Here is a 27,056-nt window from a genome sequence, read left to right as displayed (position 1 = left end):
ATGGACAGTGGAGATTGTTGCCGAATGAGGTTATCTATCGGGAAAGTGAGTCCATCACAGACACGATGAGAAAAAGAAGAATTGCCTTTTTTTGCCATATATTTCGACTAAGTGATAACAGAGTTTTAAAACAATTATTTAATTACTTTTGGAATAGTAAATCAAAAAACAATTGGTTTAAAGAAGTCCAAAGTGATTTGTGCTAGTTGCTTTACGTCACACCGACACAGATAGGTCTTATGGCAACTATGGGACAGGGAAGGGCTAGGAGTTGGAAGGAAGCGGCCGTGGCCTTAATTAAGGTACAGCCCCAGCATTTGCCTGGTGTGAAAATGGGAAACCACCGAAAACCATTTTCAGGGCTGCCGACAGTGGGGTTCGAACCTACTATCTCCCGAATACTGGATACTGGCCGCACTTAAGCGACTGCAGCTATCGAGCTCGGTCAAAGTGATTTGGAGGAGTTGAATATTACCATGCAAACCATTGAAAACAGATGCGAGAAAAGTATTTTGAAGAATAAATGCACCAGGCTTCATCTGACCACTGTACAGAGGAAACAATATGTTATAATGGATGCAGAGAGGGCAGCCAGGTCAACCAGACTCAAGACTTTTTGGGAGAAGAAAAGGAAGACAAATTTGTTGAAGTCTGATTTAAGTGCTCCAATGTGGGCGTAAACTCTGTAAATAAATAAATAAAATAAATAATATACAACGGATTGAAGGTACCGGCAAAATAATAAGCTCAGGACCCCATGGTATCTCATTAAATTACGACTGACGATAGGATGTCATAGCACGAAATACAGAATTAAATAACCATCACAGTTTCTTCAGGCGGAAGATAAATAAATGTAAATAAATGGCGAGAAACATTAACGACAGAAATGTGTATCGGAGGCCATGGAATGAATTGGATCAAATGGGCTGAGTTCACTCTACATATGGTGGCCATACCTTATCTATCTAGTCCGATATAATTCGAGAATCGAGACTCGTGACGATGTAGTCGACTGGTACATGAAACTATCAGGTGACGGATTGTTAAAGGAATTCCTCTGCCAATGCCAATGATTCCTACGAGCACTTTGTATCAAAAGAGGTTACGTTTTTAACATCAAAAACATATGGAGAGCTACGGAACTTGGAAGAGTCTTCAAATGCAAACCGACTTATTATTGCAGTCCAGTATTAGATTTTGTTTAAAAAAATAACAATACAGTTTGTTGAACTGTAAGTATTAGAAGGGTTGGACACGATCTGGAAGGAAAACATACAAAAAGCTGAAATTAATTGAGAGATTTTCATTAGTAATAAAAATAATTCATTGTAAAGAGGAAAGATATACAGGTGAAGCGAAATTTGTGCACTAGGGTGTTGCAGCACGACCCTTCACATGCCAGCAATAAAATAATGTCTCTGACAAAAGTTCGTCCTGCGAATATATCCGGCAGGAAAAGGATGTTGGAAAGTGGCAAACTGGCAACACTGTAACCACATGTATGGTAAATATCTGTCAGAACATATTAGTCGTGCTGTGCAGTTGGTGCAGTGGATAGAGTTTTGGGTTAGCATGCAGAAGGTCGAGGGCTCAATCCTAGGTTGAGGCGCATTTTTTTATATGCTAATTCCCATCGGACATTACATACTGTAATACAGTAAGACACCGTATCTTAGGTCACATGTATCCTACATTTACAACAAATTGTAAAGCTGAACAAATACACGGTGAGACAAATAAGAAATAGACAGTTGAAACAGATGACCTGTCATAAGACAGAATAACTACACAAACAATAGACTATCACTTTCAAGATGTTAAAGATGATAGCACAGTACAATAACACAACATCTACTTGTAATTTACATTCTTCTTTCTTAATCTGCTTACCCTCCAGGGTTGGAACACCTCTACCACCGGGGCAGTGTCCTGGAGCGTGAGACATTGGGTCGGGGATACAACTGGGGATGAGGACCAGTACCTAGCCCAGGCTGCCCCACCTGCTATGATGAACAGAGGCCTTGTGGGGGGATGGGAAGATTGGAAGGGATAGACAAGAAAGAGGGTAGGAAGCGGCCGTGGCCTTAAGTTAGGTACCATCTGAGCATTTGCCTGGAGGAGAAGTGGGGAAACCAAGGAAAACCTCTTCCAGGATGGCTAAGGAGGGAATCGAACCCCCCCCCTCTACTCAGCTGACCATCAAAGGCTGAGTGGACCCTGTTCCAGCCCTCGTACCACTTTTCAAATTTCGTGGCAGAGCCGGGAATCGAACCCGGGGTGGCAGCTAATCACACTAACCACTACACCACAGAGGTGGACTGTCATTTACATACTACATGTAATTTTTATGCGCACTCAGATATAGCTGTTCCACCTAACGCGCATTACCCCTCTGACAGATATACTTTTGCATGATTCATCCCGACACCACTACTTGTAAAATGGTCGGTTTCAAATTACACTATTTCCCTAACAGTAATAGACGTGATGTTTCCACAATCCCATTGATATAATAATAATAATAATAATAATAATAATAATAATAATAATAATAATAATAATAATAATAATAATAATAATAATAATAATTTAAATACGTACTAAACAGCATGCGGTTATCAGACGCAACGTTGAAAGGCATAATTCATGGGACCATGGTGATAACACATACAAATTGTAACAGAGTTCGGACATTATTAGCAAAGCACGTTGCTGGGCCTACTGGTAAGGCCGTAACAAAATGTAATGGAGCTGAACGAGGCAAGAATAATAGTTGGTACTAATCTACGGGACATGGAGGAGGGTACAAAGAAAACAGGTTCCACATCTAGTAGATGAAGTGGTGCGAATAAATTCTCACCCACGACGTGGAAAGGGCGTCTTTCAAAGCAGACCCATGGAAACGCTTGTTCGTCCATTGCTAGGATCGTAGTATGTAAGTGCAAATGGTTCCTAGAGGGACCGCTGCAATCGCTGTTGACGATTAAGATGCCAGATACCATACCACCTGGACTACCTTCACGAAATAAAAAACATACGCCTCAACCCAGGTTTGACCCCTCAACCTTCTGCATGCTAACCCGAACTCTACCCACTGCACCAACTGTACAGCACGACTAACATGTGCTAACAAAGGTAGTTACCCTACATGTGGTTACAGTGTTGCAAGATTGCCACTCCTCAACGTCCTTTATCTGCCGGATATACTCGCAGGATGAAAGTTTGTGAAAGACATTATTTTATTACTGGCATATGAGGAGTCGCGCTGCGACGCCCAACTGCGCACAATATCGGAGGATGATACAAGATCTTCATTAGTTGATGACACCATGCAGATGCGAGCCATGTCACAGATGGAACATGTACCCTTTACTTGTGAGTAGTGTGTAGATTGATATTCTTGCTAGTTAACCCCTTAACTGGGTTTGACGCCTAAAGGTGTCAACAGCTGTCGCACGAGTATTGCGCTTGACGCCTTTAGGTGTTCTTGTAATTCTAAATGTGTTCTCATGTTGGGTTAGCTGCCTATAGGCGTCTGGCTATTCTTAATCACTTCTGCCATCTACTATCGTATTTTAAAACTAATTTCACTCATATTAGATGTGAGCATTGCTGTCCTATTAATTTTTATCTGGTCTCACGCCAGTTGGGTAGTTCACGCCTAGGCGGCAGTCCGACAGCTGTCTCGTGTTGCCTCGTGCAGTCCGCGCCAAATTCTTCGTAAATAATTTGTGTATATGAAAATGTTCCAGCACTTATTGGACATTTATGTTTTCAATTCATTTGTCCTTTTCCAAAAAAAAAGTTGGGACTGATTCTCAACTTATCTTAATCTGGTATCAAAACTGACAGAGAAGTACTGTGATTTGACAGTGAAATCAAAACGTCCAGGGAGAACTTCTGGTGATCAAGTTCAACGACTAACCGCATGTCACTTCCTATCTGAGAACCCGCCAACCGGAAGTAGGAATCCCTCAAGAAAACGTTGTGTTGTGTGCCTGTCAAACCAGAGGCGACGGGAAACTGTCTACTGCTGCGAGGAATGTGACGTGGCACTTTGTGCTTGCCCGTGCTTCCGTATACCACACTTTGCACAATTTCGCAATGACCTATGAACCAGAAAGTATGTATAACCTATTTATGCATATCTGAAAACTTGAAAAATGTCGTCAGCATAATAATGAAAGGAACACTTCTTATATTCACTTTTGTATGAACACACTGTGTATATATGTATATATTTACGGGTTTATAAGAAAAACGGTAATTATATAATGCTATTGAATTTCTACTATATCACTAAAAACTTAAATCAAGTAAAATATTATTTTTCGGTTCAGTATTTACATCTGCCGCACGCTACTGTACCCATTCCAGAAGTGCACGTTGCGCTGAATAATTACCCACTGTCTGGTTGACGTTATGAAACTATACCCCAGTTAAGGGGTTAATGTCTTCTTATAGATTATAGAGTGGTGCTTAGAGCTGAAGTAGATTTTTTCAGGTTTCTTTCACGGAGGACACCAGAGTCATCGTAAATCTTGGGTCATTATTGTTGGTGATGATTGTATTTTCAGATACTTGTTATTTAGGTGCAGCTACTGATAGAGCTCAGAGGAGATTGATTTCATATTTATTGCCCAACTTTCATGTTTTGAAGGATCATAACGTTGTCCTACATTTCTTTGATCATTTACTGACCTGAACGATAACGATATGAACATGTTCTTGGTGTGTTCAAGTTGTTTAGCTAGATTTTCGATGAATTAAAATTATGATTTCAAAGTAATAACGGGATATTAAGACATGCATTTTGAAGTCAGTGAATAGGTGTGCCAAGCAAACAAGATTCCATAATTTTAACTATCAACCAGAAGACAGATGTGATGAATGATGGACTCATCTATTAAATTAAGCCTTCAGCAATGCGAATGTTTGTTTTTCTTTTGGTTTTTGTGAATTTTATTATTATTACGACCAACATGTTATGATAGGAACATGATGATGTAGAACAGCATACTAACAAGAGTCAACCAAGCTCGGTAGCTGCAGTCGCTTAAGTGCGGCCAGTATCCAGTATTCGGGAGATAGAGAGTTCGAACCCCACTGTCGGCAGCCCTGAAGATGGTTTTCCGTGGTTACCCATTTTCACACCAGGCAAATGCTGGGGCTGTACCTTAATTTAGGCCATGCCCGTTTCCTTCCCACTCCTAGCCCTTTCCTCTTTCATCGTCGCCATAAGACCTATCTGTGTCGGTGCGACGTAAAGCCAATAGCAAAAAACAAAGAGTCAGGGATTAGAACAGTTTTCTTTTAATTAATTTAATGTTCAATCTCTATTAACATCCTTTTGTGTTGCTTTTCTTTCATTAATATTGTAATTATTATTCCGAATATATTGATTATTAAATGGAACATCCTTCCACAAAAAGAAATATTTTTTGGATTTCTCGTTGATAAAATAAGGTAATATTATGATGGTTTAGGCTAAGTTATTAATTTACAAATATCTCCATACGTCAGTCAGATCTGAATAAAGCAAGCAGTGCGATACTGTGACCCGACTCAATGAACCTTTACGTCCCTTGTGTGGAATCTTTTGTATCACCGCGTGACACCAGCCGAGGCAGAACTTTTTAAACAGAACCCACAATTCAGAGATGCGGGAAAGGTCACAGTATTGAAGCTATGTACGTTTTAAACATAAATTTCCATTGCATTTGCTAATTGTATTTTATCTCAATTTTATTATGTATCACTGTTTTTAATATATGTCTTTCTTCTTTATGTTATTATAGCTGATGATGACCTCTAGGCTAAGACGAAACATGTTCTATGTAGCTTTTTAGACAGACCATTTATCAAATGGCAAACATGTATTGAACAGGTGGACTTTATACAGTTAAATTCTTTTAGAATTTTATCTTAGATATCAAAGAATAAAGTTGAGGACATAATGTTCCGGTACAGGGTAAAATTTGAGATGCTGAAAACTTCTTGCAAGAACCTATACTTTATATCATTACTTCATGTATATGTATCCTAATTTTCCTCTCATTTAATAAATACAGTATTAAGGTTTTTTTTATTGTGAATTCATGTTGAAATAACGTAAATTCCTCAATAGGTTTGGCAATGGGCGAGTTCTTAAGAATTGACTTATTTCAGTATAACAAAATTTCACTATAACAAATAATTTCTGAGGTCCGCAAAATTTTGTTATACTGGTATTTTACTGTAATAATTATATCACATAATATCTCAATCTGATTTGCAAGTAATTCCTAGTTATATGTAAAATTTGCTCTTCACCTTTATATACGTACAACTAAGGTTCAACTGGGTATATATAATTAAGAAACGGAAAGATCAATGCAATTAGTTAAAAGGAACAGAACAAGATATACTCACTTTTTTACCAACATATCATTAATACTGGATGACAGCATATCACGAAAAGCTTTTAGTAATTCCACACGAGTCATTTCCAGTTTTGTCTTCAATTTCTTGTATAATTCTTGGGTGGTATCTCTGTTCACTAAAACTTCCAGTTTATGGTACAATTCTGGAATTGTGTTCTCATAAAATGAAACTATCCTACAAGAAATCAAGATTATATCACACATTTCATAATTGAAGAATATTACTATACTTCATAAAATTTTAATGATAAAAATGTTGAAAAATTCACAGCTGCATTTAGCATTTTAAAAATTAAAACGGGATAAAGACCATTCACATGCACATAATAGTGAAATCCACAACTGTGAAATATTAGTGTACACCAATATTTTCTATAAGGCTGATTTAAGAAAACATACAAGCAATAAGAGTGCCAAGAGCATGAAAGAGCAGAAGGAAAAAAAACTACTTTTTTGATTATCTTTTCCCCTCCATCCTTTGCTTTGACATTACAAAAGTAGTATAGATATAAGCAACACCGTTAACATTATATTCTATGCAGACAGTCCCTCTGATGAACAATGTGAAGGTGTTATAATGGTCAACTGTATACATTTCAAAGGGTATAGGAGACTTACATACAAGGACTGCTCCTGGTATGGTGAGGACACACACTACCTCACGTGTAATTTTCCTAACATACCTCTTCAGTCAGGCCTAGGCTATCTCCAACAGCTGATGTTGGAACTGCTGAGGATCCAACCAGCCTTCAGGCTGAAGATCCAATTTACACAAGGTCGCAGTAATATTCAGGTTTGTTTAAAAGTACCTAACAGAGCAAGTGTTATGTATTACTAAAGATGATGCACGTTTGGTATAACTTTGAAAATAAGACCCACGTTCATGCAAAAACATCTACTTAATACCTTTCCACCCAGTGTCCGAGAAGTCCCCATATCCCTGGTATCACAGAGGCAAATGTTTTCAGTTTAGACTGTTGAATGCAGGAAGGGTAGGAATCACAGAGAGCAAATTCAGTGTTACATTATATCCGTTGTACACAGTTCTACTGTTGAGGAAGGGTTAGTTGTGTGTGTGCTGGTACATAAAATTAAAAACACATGTGTGCACATACAGGTGGTGGCAGTGGTGGTGGTGATTTTTGTTTTAAGAGAAAGTACAACAAGGTAAACATCCTCTCTGAACAAATTAGTGGAAAAGACATTTAAACTAAAACAAAATTATGTATTCAACAGAGAAATTTCAACAAAAACAAACAAAAAATTATTGAATTAGGCCAAAAAAATTACTAACGAATCAAAAGAGAATGTGCATTCCCTGAGTAACAGTACACTAGTAATTTACATACGCTTGATTAATCCAGTCACACATAAAGCAGATGACGAGATCAGCAGTAGTCGCGTCATCGGCTAGTATGTGTTCAAGTGTTTCCTGCAGGTCAGAGATATCGGCGCACCCTGTGAGGATGTGGGCCACGGTGAAGTCAGCACCACAAGAACACACTGCGAGTCTTCCCTCTTTAGGAGATAAGAGTGCGTAGATCGTAAATGACCTATCCTCAGCCTAAACAATACTATGGCCTCTCTCCGTTAAGGCCGGAAAGAGGTCTGCCACATGGTAGTTGTCTTCTTAATTGCTCTCAGCTTGTTGGGAGTTTGGATAGGTAGCCATTCCGATTCCCAAGACGCAAAGATGGTTCGATGTAGCTGAGAAAACATATCATTGGCAGGTACATTGATAGGTCTTGAAGGTAAAAGTACCGCTTCCTTTGCAGCTTCATCTGCAAGTTCGTTTCCCGCAATTCCAACGTGGCTTGGAAGGCATGCGAAAGTAATTCTGGTGCCAGCATCACTTAACCTGGCCAGAAGGTCATGAATCTGCTGTACCAGTGGGTGTTGTAAGAAACAGGTTTCAATGGACTGCAGAGAGCTTAACGAGTCAGTACACGTATGAAAGTGGTTTCTTCCATCACCCAATGCAAACTGTAGAGCTTCTAAGATGGCGTAAAGCTCCGCAGTATACACGCTACATACACTAGGCAGCGAGATTTTCGTGCTCATATCATCGGTGACGAAAGAGCAACCAATATTTTCTCTGATTTAAGAACCATCCGTGAAGATATGTTTCAGGGCCGAATATTAGTGAACAAACTCCTGAAAATACTTCTAATAAATGGAGGAATCCGCGTTCACCTTGGGTCCATGGAGTAAATGTAGACATATATCTGGTCTCGGAACTAACCATGGAGGTACTTCGCTAAAAGTTTGTTCAAGGCAACCACCGATATCTATATTTAAATCACGACACAAGCTATCAATTCGAAACTCAACCAGCCATGTGGCATTCGGCCGGTCTTGGTACCTCCGGTGGTACTGGGTACCAAATATACATTGATAGCTTGGATGTAGTGGCATTTTCACTAATTTTGGCAGCGCACGTGAGGAGTAACTGCCACCTCCTTATTCGTAAAGCTGGAACTCCTGCTTCAGCAAGCAGACCGGGAATGGGGCTAGTATGGAAAGCTCCCAATGTCAGCCTTACTCCACTATGGCGAGTACTGTCTAAAAGGCTTAGCATAGATTTTGATGCTGAACCATAAGCCGCACTTCCATAGTCAATTTGGGAGAGGATCGTTGCCGTGTAAAAACACAGCAGCACCACACTGTCAGCCCCCTACGAAGTGCTGCCGAGAAACTTAAGCAATTTAAGTCTCTTCATGCAGGCAATCTTTAACTGACGGAGGTAGGGCTGCCAGATTAGTCTCTTATCAAAATGGAGACCCAGGAATCTGCAGGTGTCTACCACTGGTAAGACACTGTTTTGCAAGCGGAGCTCTGGTTCAGTATGCACAAACCGATGTTGATAGAAGGGTACAACTGAGGTTTTTGCTGCTGAATATCGAAAACTATGTTGCAAGGCCCATCCGTCGACTCTTTTAATAGCTTGCTGTAGTTGTCTCTCAGCAAACGTCCGTCTTCCAGAGCTCTAATGTAGAGCTAAATCATCTACATACAGCGATGGAACAACTGCGGGTCCAGCAAAGGCAACTATGCCGTTGATGGCAATTGCGAACAGCATGATACTCAGTACCGATCCCTAAGGTACTCCATTTTCCTGTACGTAATATTGAAAAAAAGCATTCCCTACTTGGAATCGAAAGAGCCGGAGGGTCATGAAGTTCTCAATAAATGTTAGCAAATTTCCCCGAAATCCCCACTGGTGTAGTGAGGAGAGAATTCAATGTCGCCAGGTAGTATTGTAAGCTTTCTCCTGGTCAAAAAACACTGTGACTAGGTGTTCCTTCCGGAGAAAGGCCTCCTGAATGGCGCTCTCCAGTCTGACCAGATGATCAGTGGCAGACCGATAAGAGCGGAAACCACACTGGTAGCTAGACAAGAGACCTTCCTTTTCCATGGCCCACACAAGACGCTGGTTAACCATCCATCCTTCCTCATCTGGTATTAGTCGCCGGAAACAGGTCCCATGATGGCCTATTGGCCTATAACTATCCAGGAGTTTTGGATCTTTACCTGGCTTGGGAATTGGTATCGCAAGTTCTTCACGCCACTGAGATGGAAACCCTCCCTCACTCCATATTCTGTTGAATAAGGTGAGGATACCCTTGAGACATCTGTCACTCAAATGCTTAAGCATTTGATTTTGGATATTGTCCGGTCCAAGGGCCGTGTCTCTGCATAGCACGAGTGCACTCCGTAACTCCCACTCCGTGAAAGGCACGTTGTAGGGATGCGAAGCACTGGAGGTGAAAGAGAGGTGGTGTGCCTCTGCTTCGCGCTTAATTGGTAGAAATGCATGGTTGTATCTCCCAGAGCTGGACATATCTGCGAAATGTGACGTGGTCTGCAATGACTGAAGGAATCGTAACAATATCTCCATTAATGGCAATACCGGGGACTGAAGGCACATTCTGTACTCCGAAAATATGGCAGAATTTTGTCCACACTTGTGATGACGGAGTGTGTGCCGTCATGGAAGACACATACTTTTCCCAGGAAGCTTTCTTACTTTCTCAAATCAAAAAATGGGACTTTGCGCACAGATGCTTAAATGTGATATGATTGGCCATCGTAGGATTCCAACGATAATGTTTAAAAGCACGTCGGCAATCACGTATGGCTGCTGCAATTTCGTCCGCCCATCATGGGACCTGTTTCCGGCGACTAATACCAGATGAGGAAGGAATTGTTTCCTCTGAAGCAGCCAAAATTCCAGTAGTAATGGAAGAAACGTGATCGTCAACAGACTCCAGCATATCAATGGCCGTCACTGCACGTTTGGACAATTCTGGCCAATTTACTCGCCGAAGTAACCAGCGCTTGGGTACTTCGGACTGTCTTTGATTCAAGATAGATAGAATTATCGGGAAGTGGTCACTATCACAGAGGTGGTCGTGTACTTGCCACTATAGCAGGGGAACTAGCGCATGGCTGCACAAAGTGACATCCAGGTGTGAGAATGTGCCATGTGCGCTGCTGAAATGTGTTTGGTTCCGCTGTATTAAGCATGCAAAGATCAAACAGGTTGATCAGTCGCTCGAGCATTCTCCCCCTAGCACAGGAAGATGGAGAACCCCGTAGTGTGTTACGGGTGTTTACGTCTCCCAGCATGAGGAGCGGAGGTAACTGAGCAATCAAATCTTGTAGTGCAATCATTTCAAGATCGAGTCCGGTGGTATATACACATTGCACACCATTGTCATTACTGGCAACGGAGTGCAAACTGCAACTGCATCTAGCTGATTACAGAATGGTACATCTTCGCTGAAGATGTCGGGACTGAAAATGGAATCTCTCTCTTCTCTTTCTTCTATTTCAAAGGGCGACACCCTTCAAAAAACGGCGTCAAAAGTAGGTAAGAAACGTAAGCTGTATACTCCAGTTCCAGTGGATTATGTAAGTGACGAATGTCTTCCTCAATTCCTGGTTGCTTCCAGGTTCAATGGTAAAAGTTTCCTTGATCAATGTCCTTTCATGATCACCAATTCCATCGAAGAAATTGTTGCTGGTGAAGTAGACGAGATGCACAAGCTCCGCAATGGATCTATAGTTATAAAGACATCTACAGCTGAACAGTCGAGACGGCTACTTAAAGCCAAGTTATTCGAAAAGGTAGAGGTGAAAATCGAGAAGCACCAAACCCTTAACTCCTGCAGGGATTCGGTTAAGTCTTCCGATGATACTATGATCCTGTACCTAGCACGTCGATTACAAACGCCCCCAGTTGCCACGCCATCCACAGCTACTCTGTCTTTGGAATAAAAACTATATCCTCTCATAGTCCTGTTGTGTCCAGGTCTCAAATGAGATTCCTGTAGGCAGACTATGGAGGCCGCAGAGACAGATATCAACTGACGTAATTCAGCTAAGCGGTAGTGATAACTACTGCAGTTCCACTGCAATAGTGCCATTGTGTGGATAGGGAGCGCTTCGAATTTAGAGCAATTACTTGCTCTTCGTTCAGGCCATTACCTGCCAGGTTCTGCCGTCTTTGTCGATATCTTTCTTGTCATCATCACCATCCACGACAATGAGTGGTTCAGTCTCCATGGTCTCCTCAGAAGAGGCGCGGTGACTGGGCACTCCGCAGGCGGTAATCTCAATGATCGGGAAGAGTGGGCCTTCTTCCTGGGAGAACTAGGCTCTCCAGAAAGCGATAGCTCTTGCCCACCATTTCTGTCTTTCTCGGAGGAGAACCGGCAGATGGCTTTCCGGACTTCTTTGGGGATCCTGTGATCCCTGATTTGAGTTGGAGAAGGCTTCTTCTTCAATTTCTTAAGGGAGCTCTGTGGTTTCACCTCCTCCTTTATGGTCTGGGCATTGGAAGGAGGGCTGGACTTTCCAGCCCTATTTGGGAAAGTCTTTCCCCCCGTCCTGTTGGGGGGAGGACATCCCAGCCGCACGTTCCTGGGAAGGGCCCTTCCCAGGCAACGTCGGCAGTAATGTCCTTTTCGATGGTTCACGTAGTGGAACTCCAGTTTCTTTAGCTATTACATTTTGTTGCTGGTTTTGACTTTTCGATGCATTTTCAGTACTAGTGTTCTGTACAAAACTCTGTGGAGTGATCTGCACATTTACGACCTTTTCAGCGAAGGAGATGGAGAACTCCGGAGCAGCCATAGACTTGAACTTCCTCTGAGTGTCTGGATAAGATAGCTTATCCAGCGTTTTGATCTCCTGGATCTTTTTCTCCTGCTTGAATGTGGGGCACTTCTTTGAGATTGAAGCATGTGCAACTGGGCAGTTGACGCACACAGGTGGTGGTGTGCAGTCAACCCCAGTCGGTTCAAACTTCCCATACATTTTGCAGGTCGTCGAACCTGTACATCGCAATGACGTATGGCCAAACTTTTAACAGTTATAGCACCTCATTGGTGCCGGAATATATGGACGAACACGTCAGATGATACATTGCCATTTTTATCCGTTCAGGTACGGTCTCGGCATCGAAGGTAAGGATGAAAGCACCCGCATCGAGTAGCTTATCACCCACACGCCCCTTCAACCTCTTCATGTCGGTTACACCCCGAGGTGCTAGGTACCAGATCATAGAATCATCGGAAGACTTAACCAAATCCCTATGGAATATAAATCCCTCACAGGAGTTAAGGGTTTGGTGCTTCTCGATTTTCTCCTCTACCTTTCCGAATAACTTGGCTTTAAGTAGCCGTCTGGACTATTCAGCTGTAGATGTCTTTATAAGTACTGATCCATTGCGGAGCTTGCGTGTCTCGTCGACTTCCCCAGCAACAATTTCTTCGATGGAACTGCTAATCATGAAAGGACATTCATCAAGGAAACTTTTACCATCAACCCTGGAAGCAACAAAGAATTGAGGAAGACATTCGTCACCTACATAATCCACTGGAACTGGAGTATTACGCTTACTTTTTTTACCTATTTTTGATGCCATTTTTTGAAGGGTGCCACCCTTTGAAACAGAAGAAAGAGAAGAGAGAGGTTACATTTTCGGTCCCACAAGTACCCAGGATAAGAAGGTCGACCTTTGACAGAGCCCAGATGTGGCAAAGCCAAGGTTATATATGCCAGAGGGCACCCGGTATCTGGAGGGGCTCGCTAACAACTACTCTCCCAGTAACCATTCATCACCTCGCCACGACCCGAAACTGGTGATTGGGAGAGGATAAAACCTCCGTACAAACTTATTCTACCTGAGGCAGAGAGGGTGGCCAGACAGGAAGAGGAATTAAATTTAAGAAGGTGAGAATAGAAGGGTAGAAATAGTTATGAAGAATAAAGAGCACAGACACCTCTCAGGCAACTCGGAGGAGACCTTATTAGTCTGGCCCTACACCGAGGTCAATCCAGTAAGGGTACCCTGAGCTGGCACAGCCCTCGGGATCAACAAGCACACAAGCCCCCACACCGACGTCAAAGCCATGGTGTCCCTAGAGGAGGTGTGCACATGCAGCAAACAATAGTACAGATAATGAGTGCATTTAAAGATTCTTTTGGCAAGGACTCAATGTGCAAAGCAACCCTGCTTGCTTGAGACAAATATGCATTCACTTCTGGCTATGTCAAATAATTTGTTCGCAGAACGAATCAGTGATAGTCCGATTTATTGTCCATATGCATATGCGCAGTTGGCAACTAGGTTGAAATGTGACGAGTTAATTTCCACTATGAACAGAAGTGGCTGGAAATGTCAGCTGTTTTGAACCAACGTGTCATGTACTTTGAGTGTTCAGAAAGAACCAGGATTTTATTCAGAACTTCAAGTTTAAAAATGGATTAACACAGTAAGATAACAACATGAATGACTAAACAATATTAGTTGAAAGTCTGAAATATATGCTTAGACATAGATACAAATGTGGAGTTATATTTTTATATTTGGTAAATGTTATGTATTTTGTAAGTTACTTCAACAACTAATCATGGCAGTGAAGTAATTCTCAGGTCAGTTATGAAACGAACATAGAATTGCTGACTGAAAGAGTTTTCGTACAGGATCGGAAACTGTTCCAACAATTTGCTGATGGTTTCCAACAGTTTGAAAACCTTGTACGAACAACTTAGCAACTCTGATGAACGCTACTACAAACGTGAATTTGAATATGTGCATGTGTCTGATACTTGGCAACAGTTTCTGACTGTACTACGAACAAAGCTAAAGACAGATGGTATAACAGACGTAAAGAGATGCAGGGTGATGTGTCGCAATGAGTATTATAAATTTACTCAATGTCCAACATACAGGTATTATAAATTTAGTCATTCGGGACAAATATTTCAGGTTTCCCATGGTTATCAACATCTATATAATCTGATGGCCAGGGAGGCATCATTTTTGAAAATGATAAAAAGCCTCTCAGTGTGCACTGATATTGCTGGTAGCTCCAAGAAGCCTACTCATTGGCCTCCACGGTATGCACTAGCCATGCGTCTTGGTAGGTGTGCTATTTACCAACTGATGAGACCAAATTAGCACAATGGAACGAAACACTGGCAACAAGGAATGAGTTAGCTGGAAAATTTACTCATTATAAATTTACTCATTCGGGACAAATATTTCAGGTTCCCTATGGGAATCAACATCTATATCATTCAATCTCTGTTGCAAAAAATGTGGAGATGAACATCAGTTGACACACTTTTCTAAAACCCAGTAGTCTTGCCACTAGGAATTTATACGTTGGCAGCCTTGTGTAGCTGGTTGAGACGTCATCCATCCCACGCCAGGTTTTTTGTGCAACATCTATTACATCGTCTGAGGCAAGCCATGTTGTTTGTTTAATCTGTGTGACATAGTGCGAGCCATGCCATACACAGACCGTTTACAGAACACTTACCAACTTTAGACTGTAAAAATTGTAGTGAAGATTTGGATTTTCAGTACTGTTTAAAGTTGTGTCGCCATTGCCATCATCGCTTGATGTCGAATTATGCCATCAGGAAGTGTCGACAGATTAAATCTCATCCATAGTTACTGATTGTATGATAAAAGTATACAACGTTGATCCGGTCTGACAGCACTACTCTTTTGACTGTACATGTTTGCCGCTTAAAATTTGGGAACTTCCGTTGTGTGACCGATCAGCTTCACTTCACATCCCGTTCACTTAACTGTTTTGCTTTGTGTGTTGTGGTTGCATCTGTTGTGCATTCTATATGTAAACAATGTAAACACGTTTGTTTCCTGTGGTCTTTATCAAATGTAATGAATTCTAAAATCACTCAGTTCTTCTCTTCTGCTCCGGCAGGTAAGAAATTGAAACTTTCTGAGAGTGAATCAAGTGAATGTAGTGTGCCGAAAACAAGTTTGGAGGAATATGCTGTGACTGAATCTCTAAAAGCTGAACACGTGGTTGTGGCTACTGAATATGCGGTTGTGAACGAAAATCTTCCCGAGTGTTGGACTCTACAGCAAATACCTGATTTTTGGAGGAAAAAAATTAGTTTAATTGTGAAAAATATGTCAAGAAGTAATCAATCTGGGCCTGGACAGAAACAAACTAGGAATGAATATTTTTAAACCATGGGCAAGTGTTCAGATTACTTCTTTTGGTGAAAATAAAAAATGCAAATGACTTCACTAGAAAAAAAGATCCATGATCACACAATTAGTTCTTTCCGTAAGGCTGCCACTAACATATTAACTGCTGCAAACGAAAGAAAGAAAGAAAGTTTGTTTTTTTTTTTTTTTTTGTTTTTTTTTTTTTTGCTAGGGGCTTTACGTCGCACCGACACAGATAGGTCTTATGGCGACGAAGGAAGAAAGAAAGAAAGAAAGAAAGTTGCAGGTCTCTTTTATTCAAGCTTTTGTTTTTTGTTTTTTTTTTTTGTTTTTTTTTGCTATGGGCTTTACGTCGCACCGACACAGATAGGTCTTATGGCGACGATGGGATAGGAAAGGCCTAGGAGTTGGAAGGAAGCGGCTGTGGCCTTAATTAAGGTACAGCCCCAGCATTTGCCTGGTGTGAAGATGGGAAACCACGGAAAACCATTTTCAGGGCTGCCGATAGTGGGATTCGAACCTACTATCTCCCGGATGCAAGCTCACAGCCACGCGCCTCTACGCGCACGGCCAACTCGCCCGGTTTCAAGCTTTTGAACATGACAAAAGAATAACCTCCAAAATCTTCAGAACAGCCTATAAAAATTGCAAAGAAAAATAAAGCATTCAATGATTTTGAATCTGAAATTGATCTCCAAGAAGTGAATGGTGTGATCGTGGCCATAAGACCTGTCTGTGACAGTGCAAAAAGAGAAAAAAAAGAAAAGGAAAAAAAAAAAAGAAAAAGTGAATGGCAGTGACATGGGCCAAATTCTTCATTCGACCAATGCTTGTATCAGCATAGATAAGCATATTTGAGCTGAAATGAAGAAAACTCTAATGAAGAAAATAATTGAATCTGATTGTAAGATTTCTTTGCTAACTGACAAGAGCACTACTATTAGCCAAATATATGGATGAACATACCAATCTATTTAGTGATATTGTTGAGCTGCAATATCTGCCCAAGGTAGTTTTCAATGTCTAATTAATGTTTTAAATGAATTGGGATTCTCTCACAAATTTTTGAAAGAAAACCGTATTTCAGTACCATGTGATGGAGCCGCTGTGATGTTTGGGAAAGAGAAAGACATAATGACTATGATTAAAGAACGATATCCACATGTTTTGTTTTGGCACTGCACAAAACTATGTACTTGAACTCTCTCTTGCAGATGTAATTACGAAGGACTACCCATCACAGATTAATCATTTTAAGTAATTTCTTGACAAACTTTATACATTATACTAAAAGTCACCTAAAAATGCCAGAGAATTGAGAAATATTCTGAAGATCTGGACCAGCAACTCTACCACATTGGAAGAATTCTAAACACTCGTTGGGTAGCTTGAAGTTACCAAGTGTTTCTGCAATTTGGAAAAACTATGGATTACTCGTGGCACATTTTGAAAGAGCAAAATAGGATGAGAACAGGGATAAGAGTGAAAGAGCTATGTATGATGGCCCCTTGAAAAAAATTTACCAATGTTGATTTTATTCTTGAACTTGGTCTTATGAGTAATGCTCTTCAAGAGTTGTTAGAATTCAGTGTTGAACTACAATCACGTGATAGGACTCTGTATAAGGCTCATTAAGTAATATCCAGGGAGAGTCTTTTGTTTCAAGATCGGAAATCTAACAGGGGATCTTACTATCGTGAAACTTGAAGAGCAGCTGAGAATTTGAAATTCAAGGGAGTTACCCTGCAGAAGAGAGAAAAAAGTCAAGCAGCCAATGCAAAACAGTCCGTTAACAAAAGACGACAAAATAATACCAGAATGGACAAAAGTACTGTATCCTGAATGTTGGATGGATAATGTTTAAAAAATGTCACTGGTGAAGCTGAGGTACAAAATTTGTGTAGACAATTAAGGATTCAAGAGAGAGAAATTCTAAGAGGTTATCGTGAATTCCTTGTTGAGAAGAAAATGCCAGAGTCACTACTACCGCTTGTAAATACCATCAACAGAATTCAAATTTCTACCTCCAAGTGTGAACGTGGCTTCTCGCAAATGAACTCAATATTGAAACCAGCAAACGTAATATTGAAACCAACAAGGACATCTTTACACCTGACAACTCTGAGTTTATTGATGTTTTTCAAGTTGGTAGGTCCTCTGCTACGAGATTTTTGACCTCTACCATACGTCAACTCCTGGTACCAGAAAGGAAGACATCTTGTGACCAACACAAAGAGCAAAAGAACGTTCATGTGAAGATGACAGTACTAGCACCACAGGTCAAGTTCAGAAGTTACTGTAATGGTAATGCCTGGTCGTAAAATATGATTATATGACACCACAGAAACTGTAGCCTGCGACTGCAGTCTATGCTTGGGATAGGTCAAGTGAGTACTAGTTAACTTTTTTCCAGAAAAAAAAAAAAAAGCACTCGTTATAGCTGTATGTTCAGCAAAGTTCACACAAATGTAGACTTAGAGTTCAAGTTGAGAACATCATTCAGCATATGAAAAGAAAATTTTGAGAAAGTAATTTCTTCAGAATCAGTGCCCTCAGTATGGAATTTGTCAACAACATTCTTTAGAATTGCTGCCAACACATTAGGCTATCGGAAACTGTGGGCCAGATGAGTTCTGCAAATCTTGACGTATGCTCACAAAGAAAAGAATGAAATCAACATGTCCATTTTTGGACTGCTACAACAGAGACAATTACTCTTTCCCACATTGCAACTGGTGAAGAAATGTATATTTCATATGTTAATGTTGAATCCAAACAACTATCAGTGCAGTGGTGTCATTCATATTTACCATTGGTGAGAAAGTTCCAGCAAACTTCAAAGGCAACTGTTCTGGGACACAAAATGTAGTACTTTTAGTATATCTTGTAGAGCCATACACATGGCAGAAGTACTATAAAACACTAATACACCAAGACATTCTACACAGATCTGACAGCATGGTAAACTAACGTCAGAAATTGTTCTTTTCCATGAGAACACCAAACCACATACTGCTTACTCTCAGACAAAAGTTCGGATGGGCACTACTTGACCTTCTCCACCTTAAAAGTCCTGACCTAGTATCAAATGACCATTGTGTCTTCCTGCACCTTAAGAAAAGACCTATGTCCCAACAATCTGAAGAAACATTTCTCGGCAAGGTGAACCTGCGAGATTCAGTGCTGGGCTCTTCCCTGATCGCTCGTCGCTACTAAGGGAATCCTTGATAGTTTCTTTTCCTCCGCTTAATAATATGCTCAAACTCAGCGGGTAGTCTCACTTGCTCTGAGGTCGTGTTTGGTTTGTGTGTATCGCACGAAATGTTCGGTCACATTACACACCGTACACACTTTCGAGCTTGGTTGCAGGGCAAGGGCGGCGAAATGGAGCCAACACACACAATGATGCTGTGCGGACCAACCCTCCCGTCTCACGCACTCTCAGTGGTAGTGGTGACTGGTTCAGCTCCACAGCAGGACTGACTAATCTTCCAGGCAGTGGACTTCTATTCACAGGGTATTAAAAAACAAACTTGTTGTACACAATCAAAAGTGCTAGAGAAAAAATTGTGACTACAAAGAAAACTGAAGTGGGCAAGAATATGTTTGTAAACAAAAAGTGTTGATATACATCTTTTCTTGTTTAGTATGAACAATTTTTAAATGCACTTCATAGTTTTCAAATATCTTTCTTTGTTATGTTCTTTGTAATATGTAATGAGATCTTAATTTCATCAATCAAAACAATATTCTATGTTCTCACCTTAACTCAAAGAGCTGCTGATGAAAAGCTGCACAGGCTGGCGGGTAAATGTCTAAAAGAGAGCTAATACTTATTGCAGAATCCAAAACGTGGTTTATCAAATCAGTTAATGTCTCCACAGTCAGTCTATTTTTCGTACTTTTCAAACGAGTTGGGACCTCAGCTGCAGACTGGAGTGGCACATCCAACCGCATACCCACACCCAATAATGCCTGTACACAAATTAAATGAAGCAGACCAATACAGAAAACATAATTTTCAATAGGAATACATGGATACATTATGAAGTCCCTCAAGAGAGATATAATACAGGCTAGACTATAATGTGTGTGACTTGAAAGATATTGAGAAGAAAGGAAATAAAGATGACATATCAACAACCTCCATATGACTTACTACAATAGTGATGTATCAGCATTAATCATACAATGATTGGTGTTCACAAGCCAGTCCTGACTGAACACACCAAAAATTCTGGGAAAAACTTCTCTCTCCTCAAAAGTGGCCTCCATAAATTTCCATAGTTCATTCAAGATTCAGAAGACTAACTGTTTAGAAATATAAAGAAAGGGTTGTTTTCCTCCCATAAATCATCGTTGTACCAGGCGTTCCATACACAGCAAATATCACCTCATCATCTAATCATATAAGATTTACAGTAAATGAGCTGAATGGGCACCTCAAATAATATTTAACACAGATTCTCATTGACACTCATAGACTGAACCATGCAGTCCACTAGTAGTTAGGCCTTTCAGGGAAGGTTAACTTTGTTGCTAAACAAATCATTTATTTATTTTTGGCTGCTGTTCTTAGGGAACAGAAAAAAATACAATTTATCAAACCATCGGCTTTCTGTATGTAATGGGCTGCCAACAATGGTCAAAGTGTACAATAGATAAATGAAAAATGTAAGAGTTACAAAGCTGACTGAAGGCAGACTACTATTAAAGAGTGTGAAATATAAATTATATTCACAGGTCATACAAGTAAAATCTCAATATTCCCGCTGAACCACATACTGTAGTGATGACGAGGTCCAAAGTCCTGTCCTTTGTTAAACCGAACCATTTCCAGAACTTGGTGAAGAAGGCTGGCACAGTACCATGAGCTTCAAGCATTAGCCTTATTACCTCGAGCTCTTTGAAGGTGGTATTTTCCTTTGTAGTAAGGTATCGTTAGGTTTTAATGTCCCATTTCTCGATGTTTATTTCTTCAGGCTGGCCTAGGTGATGTTCAAACCTGGTAGTCCAGTAGCAATACAAGCCTTGCTTGTTCTTGTAGGCGATCATGTCTACGCCTGGAACAACCATTACATGATATGCCATGGACCTCTTCACGCACGTTAAAGTCTTTTCTACGAAGTTCCTCAGCATTCTCCTAGCAGCATCGGCACAGAGGTCACCGTCCAAAGATCTGTCTGGAACAGTTCTGACATAAATTGGTTGTCGTTTTAACAGCTTCATGCCATTCACTGAAGGAAAGACCTTCGTGATGTTTTATCCAGCTGTTGGCAGGTGTATTCTCTTTATATAACTCCACTCCGATACCTTTACGAGGTAACACCGACCAAGCTACCACTTCATGTTCTCTAAATTCTTGATAAATTTTTCTTGGATTGAGAAGACTGTTCTTGCCGGTTAGTAACTTGATTGACATCAGTAATGTTCAGGGAATGCAGAAATGCTGTTATTTAAACACATGGGGTCTGCTTAGCGAATACATAGCTGCTGACAACTTTAATTAACATACTGCAGGCAGTAGTGTGTTGAACTGAAGCTTCCCACAATGTTCTGGGAAGTCCCAGAACTTTGTCCTTTTTATCAGTGTATACGTCATGGTTGGGAATGTTAGTAAGCAGGAGTAAAATTTCTTTCAATGTACTTCTGATTATTTTATCAGCATCGTAGTTAGTTCTGCATGTGGCAGTATAATTTAAAGGGGATTAGTGTAACTACTGCCATCTATGACTGTTTGTATATGTGGAATTTAAAATGTAGCATTTAACTATGCCCCATGAACTGCTAGATAGCAATTGGCTGTAATTTGTTAATTGAGGCACATCTAGTATCTTGATTGGACGACATGGAGTAATTTCTACGGCTTTTATTCCGTGACTCCGCTGTGCGTTTGTCAACTGTCGACGTGCGTTGACTTGTGGACCTGCTCTGTGAACTGAGAGTCGGCAACTGCTCATCTCCAAGATGGCTGTATTTGAAGAGACGCTCTGTCTAGCCATTACGGCTAAGGAAAATTATTACTGTCCACCCTAGTTAAGGGACCGAAGAGGCTGTGGAGCCTCTTACTTATTAGAACCTACTGTGATAAGTTATGGGTGGCTTTAATTTACTCTTAAAGTGGCTGATTAGTACTGTGTAATATCAATTCTTTCTGTAAACTAACAGTATATGGTAATACTATTTTATAAAATGTGCTGGAAAGGATTATTACGGACCTCTTCGTCGGTAAGTTTTGTAAACTTCATACTTTGGACAAGGTTGCTCATCTACCATGACTGTGTTACCCCAAGGAGCTCCCTCGAAGTAAAACATGTCTCACTGAAATATTTGCTATATAGCGCAAAGGCGATGCATTGATAGTTCCTGTGGTATTGAGTGAAAATGCCTCAAATTTGTATTCATCGGTCAAAATAATATTTGAAGCAGTTTAAAAGTGTTCCCCTCTAAATTTAAAGGCGATATCCGGTATGTACTTTGAAGGCCTTAAAACCTAAACAAACCTGCGGTCTCCATACTTAAGTGTTCTTATAGTATTATATTTAACCCAATGAACTCGGATGATGAGGCACGCCCGCTAGCGAGCATATGGCTTACAACTCGGATGACGAGTTGGGCCCGTGCATTGCCAGTGCTCAGATATCTTTCTATAGTCCACTCAGTTCGCAAGAGGTTGACACAAGGGTATGTCGAAGTTTCCCTTGTTTGACCTTCACATCACATGTATAGGGTGACTCGGAAATATTTCAAATTCCTTTCAAGTCAGAAGTCAATATGGCAACTAGCAGCGCGCGCGTTTCAGAACAGGAAGAATTAGTGAAGTTAATTAACAGTGTTTTAGATAATGATTCCAACATTAATGTAAGTGAAGATCTTCAGGAATAAGAAGGCAATAATTTGTGTGAGGAAGTGTTGAGTGTAAATAGTGTTAAGGAGTCAGGAAATGTATATATCGCTAGTGACTCATAGAGTGATGAGCAAACCCTTCGCGCCAGGCCTCCACAACTAAAACGTGCTTTGAAGTCTATCTCGCAAAAACATCATTTTAGGTTAGCACACGCATTAATTCACCTTATTACAAAACTAGCATGTACCCGCGGCTTTGGCCGCATTTATTAATTCAACTGTTTTATATAATAAAAAACTATTTTTTCCTTATAGAGCTTCCGGTTGAACTATATTAGTGTCCTTCCAAATGGAGCTGAGATATATAGTGCATTTGCCTTTCCAACTATTGAACAAACCACGTACAGTTGTCAATGGGAGAAGCAGCCTTTTCAAAGATGGAGTTCTAAAACTTTAAGAGATTGTTCTTGTGCCTTGTTGATGTTCATAGTGAAACTGAAACAAAGGAGAACTGCAGAAATCTAAACTTAAACTGCATATCCGAAGAAATTATTAGAATCCAAGGAATGAATATTACTTCGCTTGCGGCATGCCCAATCATGAGAATGGCTTCAATAATATTAGTCATCAGTTTCAGAGTCGTGCTCATTGCAGAGGGCAGGATTCTTATTCTTAAGAAGGGTAATCGGTGCCACAATGGTCCGCTCTAGGATGTTGGAGGATATTCCAGGTGACTCCAAGTCTTTCAAAAGCTCTGCCGTGTAGTCGATAGACTTGTAACTTTGTACAACATCGGATAATTCTTGTAAAAGTTGCTTGTTGATGACGTTGACAGCTTCACTTCTTGGAGCAAGAATCGCTCTTTGACACAGCCATGCATAATTGGTGAAATGCTGTGGCCACGAATGTTAAAAATTTCAGATCTGTGCATGTTTATTATAATCTAATCTTCTATACTATAGGCTATGTTTTCTCTAAATGAAATAATAAAACACGAGATTGAGTTAGTTGAAAGAAAAAATGGTAACCGGATAATTCTTGTGCCTGTTGCTTATTGATGACGTTGAAAGCTTCATAGGTGCAAGAATTGCTCTTAGACACAGCCATGCATCTTAGGTGAAAACCTGTGCCCACCTATGACAAACATTTCAGATCTTTGTTTGCCGTAGATTTGGCTGGGAATCGCTCACATGCACACAAAGAGACAGACATCATGGACCGAAGGAAAATGGCTTCCTATTCCATGGACTTAAAATGGCATTTTGACTGATACATGTATTATTCCTTGTTTATTCTTATCGTCTATCTTGTGTCCTATATATTTCCTCTAAATGTATACATGTCCAACCCTTGTCCCCTTTCTCTATGCGGTTTGGGTATGAAATGAGATGAATCTTCGTAGCGCATTTTTTTTCTTTTCTCTAGGGGCTTTACGTCGCACCGACACAGGTCTTATGGCGACGATAAATAGTAGCGCGTTTTTACGACCGGATATCTTTCAAGACGTAAACCTAATCAGATGAGTTAATGAGATGATATGAATGACATGATAAATGATTGTAAGAATGAAGAGGATGAAACTTGGCTCCGGCACATAGCCCACTCCTCTCGAATAGCTCAACACTTCACGTCCCCATCCGACAGGGTCATATGCCCTCACACCATGTAAGACCAAAAGCGGCTTCCTACGCCATGGACGTAAAATGGCTCCTTGAACTGTGTTCTCTACCTACCTTATGTATGTTGCCTAGCGACAGTGACTCTACGCATATAATCTTGGTGACAGCACGTTGGATTGTCATATCCCAATACATGTTTTCCTACGGTTTTTCGTTCATTACTCGCCAACAAAAGCGGTGCATTCGAGGTGCATTCAGACCCCTTTACATCTAACTATGATCAAAATTTCACATCTCTGTGTGCTGCAGATTTTGCTGGGCATCGCGCACAGACAGACAGACAGACAGACAGACAGACAGACAGACAGACAGACAGACACTTCCAGTTATTATTATAAGATTTCAGGTTAATACTTTGTATCTTGCATAGTTTTCTTTTAACAATATATTTTTCGTTGTGCTGCACAAACAGCTTCTCCACTGGGATTTAAATCTGAGTCAGTGTGACACCCAGGGGTATTTTAATGAGAGTCCATTGGGTTAAAGACAGGATTTTTTTTTTCCCCTCTCTTATGTCGCACCAACACAGATAGGTCTTATGGCGACAAGACTGTTCTAGGCACAGCTAAGGCCTAATAGCACATTACTGTCATTGTTAAAATTTAAATTTGTCGTTCTCAGATGTGATCTACTTAACTTAATTTTCTTAGTTTTTGATTATTATTAATAGGTTTTATTGGTAGCTAAATCATTTATTTTCTATAGAATATTGAAGGTGCTATTGTGCTTTTGGAGCTTTATTTGCTTTAACGTTACGGATTTATTATTTTTCATGTAACTCTTATCCTTGCTGTTGTTGTTGTTGCATCGTATTACTACGGTTACCTGTATGTCGTTGTGTAAAGACAATGAGTATTGATAAGGTATGATTATATATGCATCGCGTCATCGTTACAAGTTCATTGTATTTCCGGAAGCACTGTGGATCAGACGCTTCTGTGGTGTAGTGGTCAAGACTTGATTGATGATGACTGTGGTTTATTGTACCTCATATTAAGTAACACTGGCGATGTGATTTAAGTAATGTGATATCTACGATATTTCTTCAGTTGAATTTGTGGTGTGATCTGGTGAAATTAATTATTTTTAGTGTGAATATATCATGTTTTAACATCTCGCCGACTTGTCTCCTTCCCTTCAGGTTTATTTTCTTTATTTTATTTATTGTGTGACCTTTAAATGGTGGTGTTATTTTTAATGCACTTCAATATGCTAGTAGAAAAATTTTGTCTACTAAAAAGGGTACCCTGTACTTTTTTTAAAAAAGGTAAATTGAGAGCTCTAAATTAGTATAGTCATATGACCATCGATTCAAAGGTTTTCTTTTTACAAAAAAAGGAACTGCAGTTCACGTGCAAAATATTTTTTTTAAATATTAAATGGTTTGTGATTTAAAATAGTTCCAGTGAATGAAATGATTTCTCCTTATTCTTTATTTAATTCATTTAGTTAAATTTTTTTTTATTTTATGAATTATTTGTGTGTGTGTTATTCTCCTTCTAAAAAAATATTCTTATTTATTAAATTTTTTGTGGTTAAAACTATTTAGTGTTTCAAGGTATTTCACATGAATTGCTCTATCCTGTTCCCCTGGATCCACCCTCTGTTGAGGTTCTTTTTTGACCTTTGGTTCTGTCCAGATTCCATCGCTTCCCTGTCTGTGTTTTTATGGAGGCCTATCCTAAGTAGCTGGCGTGATTTCGCGCTGGGATGGCCTCTTGTCTCTCTTGTGGTAGTACTGGCAATCGAAACCGAGTGTTTGCGGTGTTGTGCCATCAGTTGTTTCGCGGTCCTTGTGTTCAATTGTCAGTATGTCACATGCAGTTGGAAATGGATAAATAAGTGTGGGGCAAATTACTGCATACAGCATGACAAATTTCTGATCATATTTAAGCAGCGATGCAGAGGTAAGCGAGTTTAAATTTTAATGTAGATTTTTCATAACTGCGTTGCCAGTGAAAGTAATTGTTTAACTGAAAGGGATGCCGAGATAATGAAATGCTTCACACTGTTTGATCACTTGAATTTTGCAATTCTCCTCATCAAAGTGTCAATTAATTTTCCATTTTTAAAACCTACCCCCAAACCTTTTCTTTTTATTCTGTTAGGGGTTATATGTTGCGCTATTGCATTGAAGATTTACAGTGATGCAAGGATGGGAAAGAGACAGGACTGGGATGGTAGTGGACATGGCCTTAATTAAGGTACAGCCCCAGCATATGCCTGGTGTGAAAATAGGAAACCACAGAAAAACATCTTCAGGGCTGCCAACCGTGAGATTCAAACCCACTAAAACCTGAATTCAAGCTAACAGCTATGCACTATAAACCACATGGCCAACTCGCACAGACAAAGCATTTTTGAGGGTTTATTTGAAGGGCTATCTCTGTAAACATTCTCGTGGCAATACACATTAATTTTAAAGCCGCCTCTTAGTTTTACCGAAAATGACAATGCCGTCTTCAAAACCCATTACAGTGATGGGTGATAACTGTGGCGTGTCACTTCATATTTCAAAGGCATGTTTTCCTCAGATAATACATTGAAATATGATCAATGGCTATATTGTACAGTGTTGACGACGGTGGTGCACCCACATTATGCCAC

At 40.2% G+C, this 27,056-nt stretch overlaps 1 protein-coding gene across 3 annotated transcripts in view; it reads right to left on the bottom strand.

Annotated features, from left to right (window-relative positions):
- LOC136876235 (activating signal cointegrator 1 complex subunit 2) overlaps window positions 1–27,056 on the bottom strand; it is a 308,530-nt gene that overhangs the window by 207,724 nt on the left and 73,750 nt on the right. For 2 of the 3 annotated variants that reach the window (XM_067150011.2, XM_067150013.2), the window contains 2 exons: window positions 19,688–19,899; window positions 6,415–6,600 (listed from right to left, as the gene is read on the bottom strand). In XM_067150011.2, coding sequence (XP_067006112.2) covers window positions 6,415–6,600; window positions 19,688–19,899 — 398 coding nt within the window. The remainder of the gene's footprint in view (window positions 1–6,414; window positions 6,601–19,687; window positions 19,900–27,056) is intronic. The other variant, XM_067150012.2, reaches the window with a different exon arrangement.

The sequence above is a fragment of the Anabrus simplex genome, chromosome 6 (assembly GCF_040414725.1).
Source record: "Anabrus simplex isolate iqAnaSimp1 chromosome 6, ASM4041472v1, whole genome shotgun sequence".
Lineage (NCBI taxonomy): Eukaryota > Metazoa > Arthropoda > Insecta > Orthoptera > Tettigoniidae > Anabrus > Anabrus simplex.
This window is presented reverse-complemented; position numbering and strand designations above follow the sequence as displayed.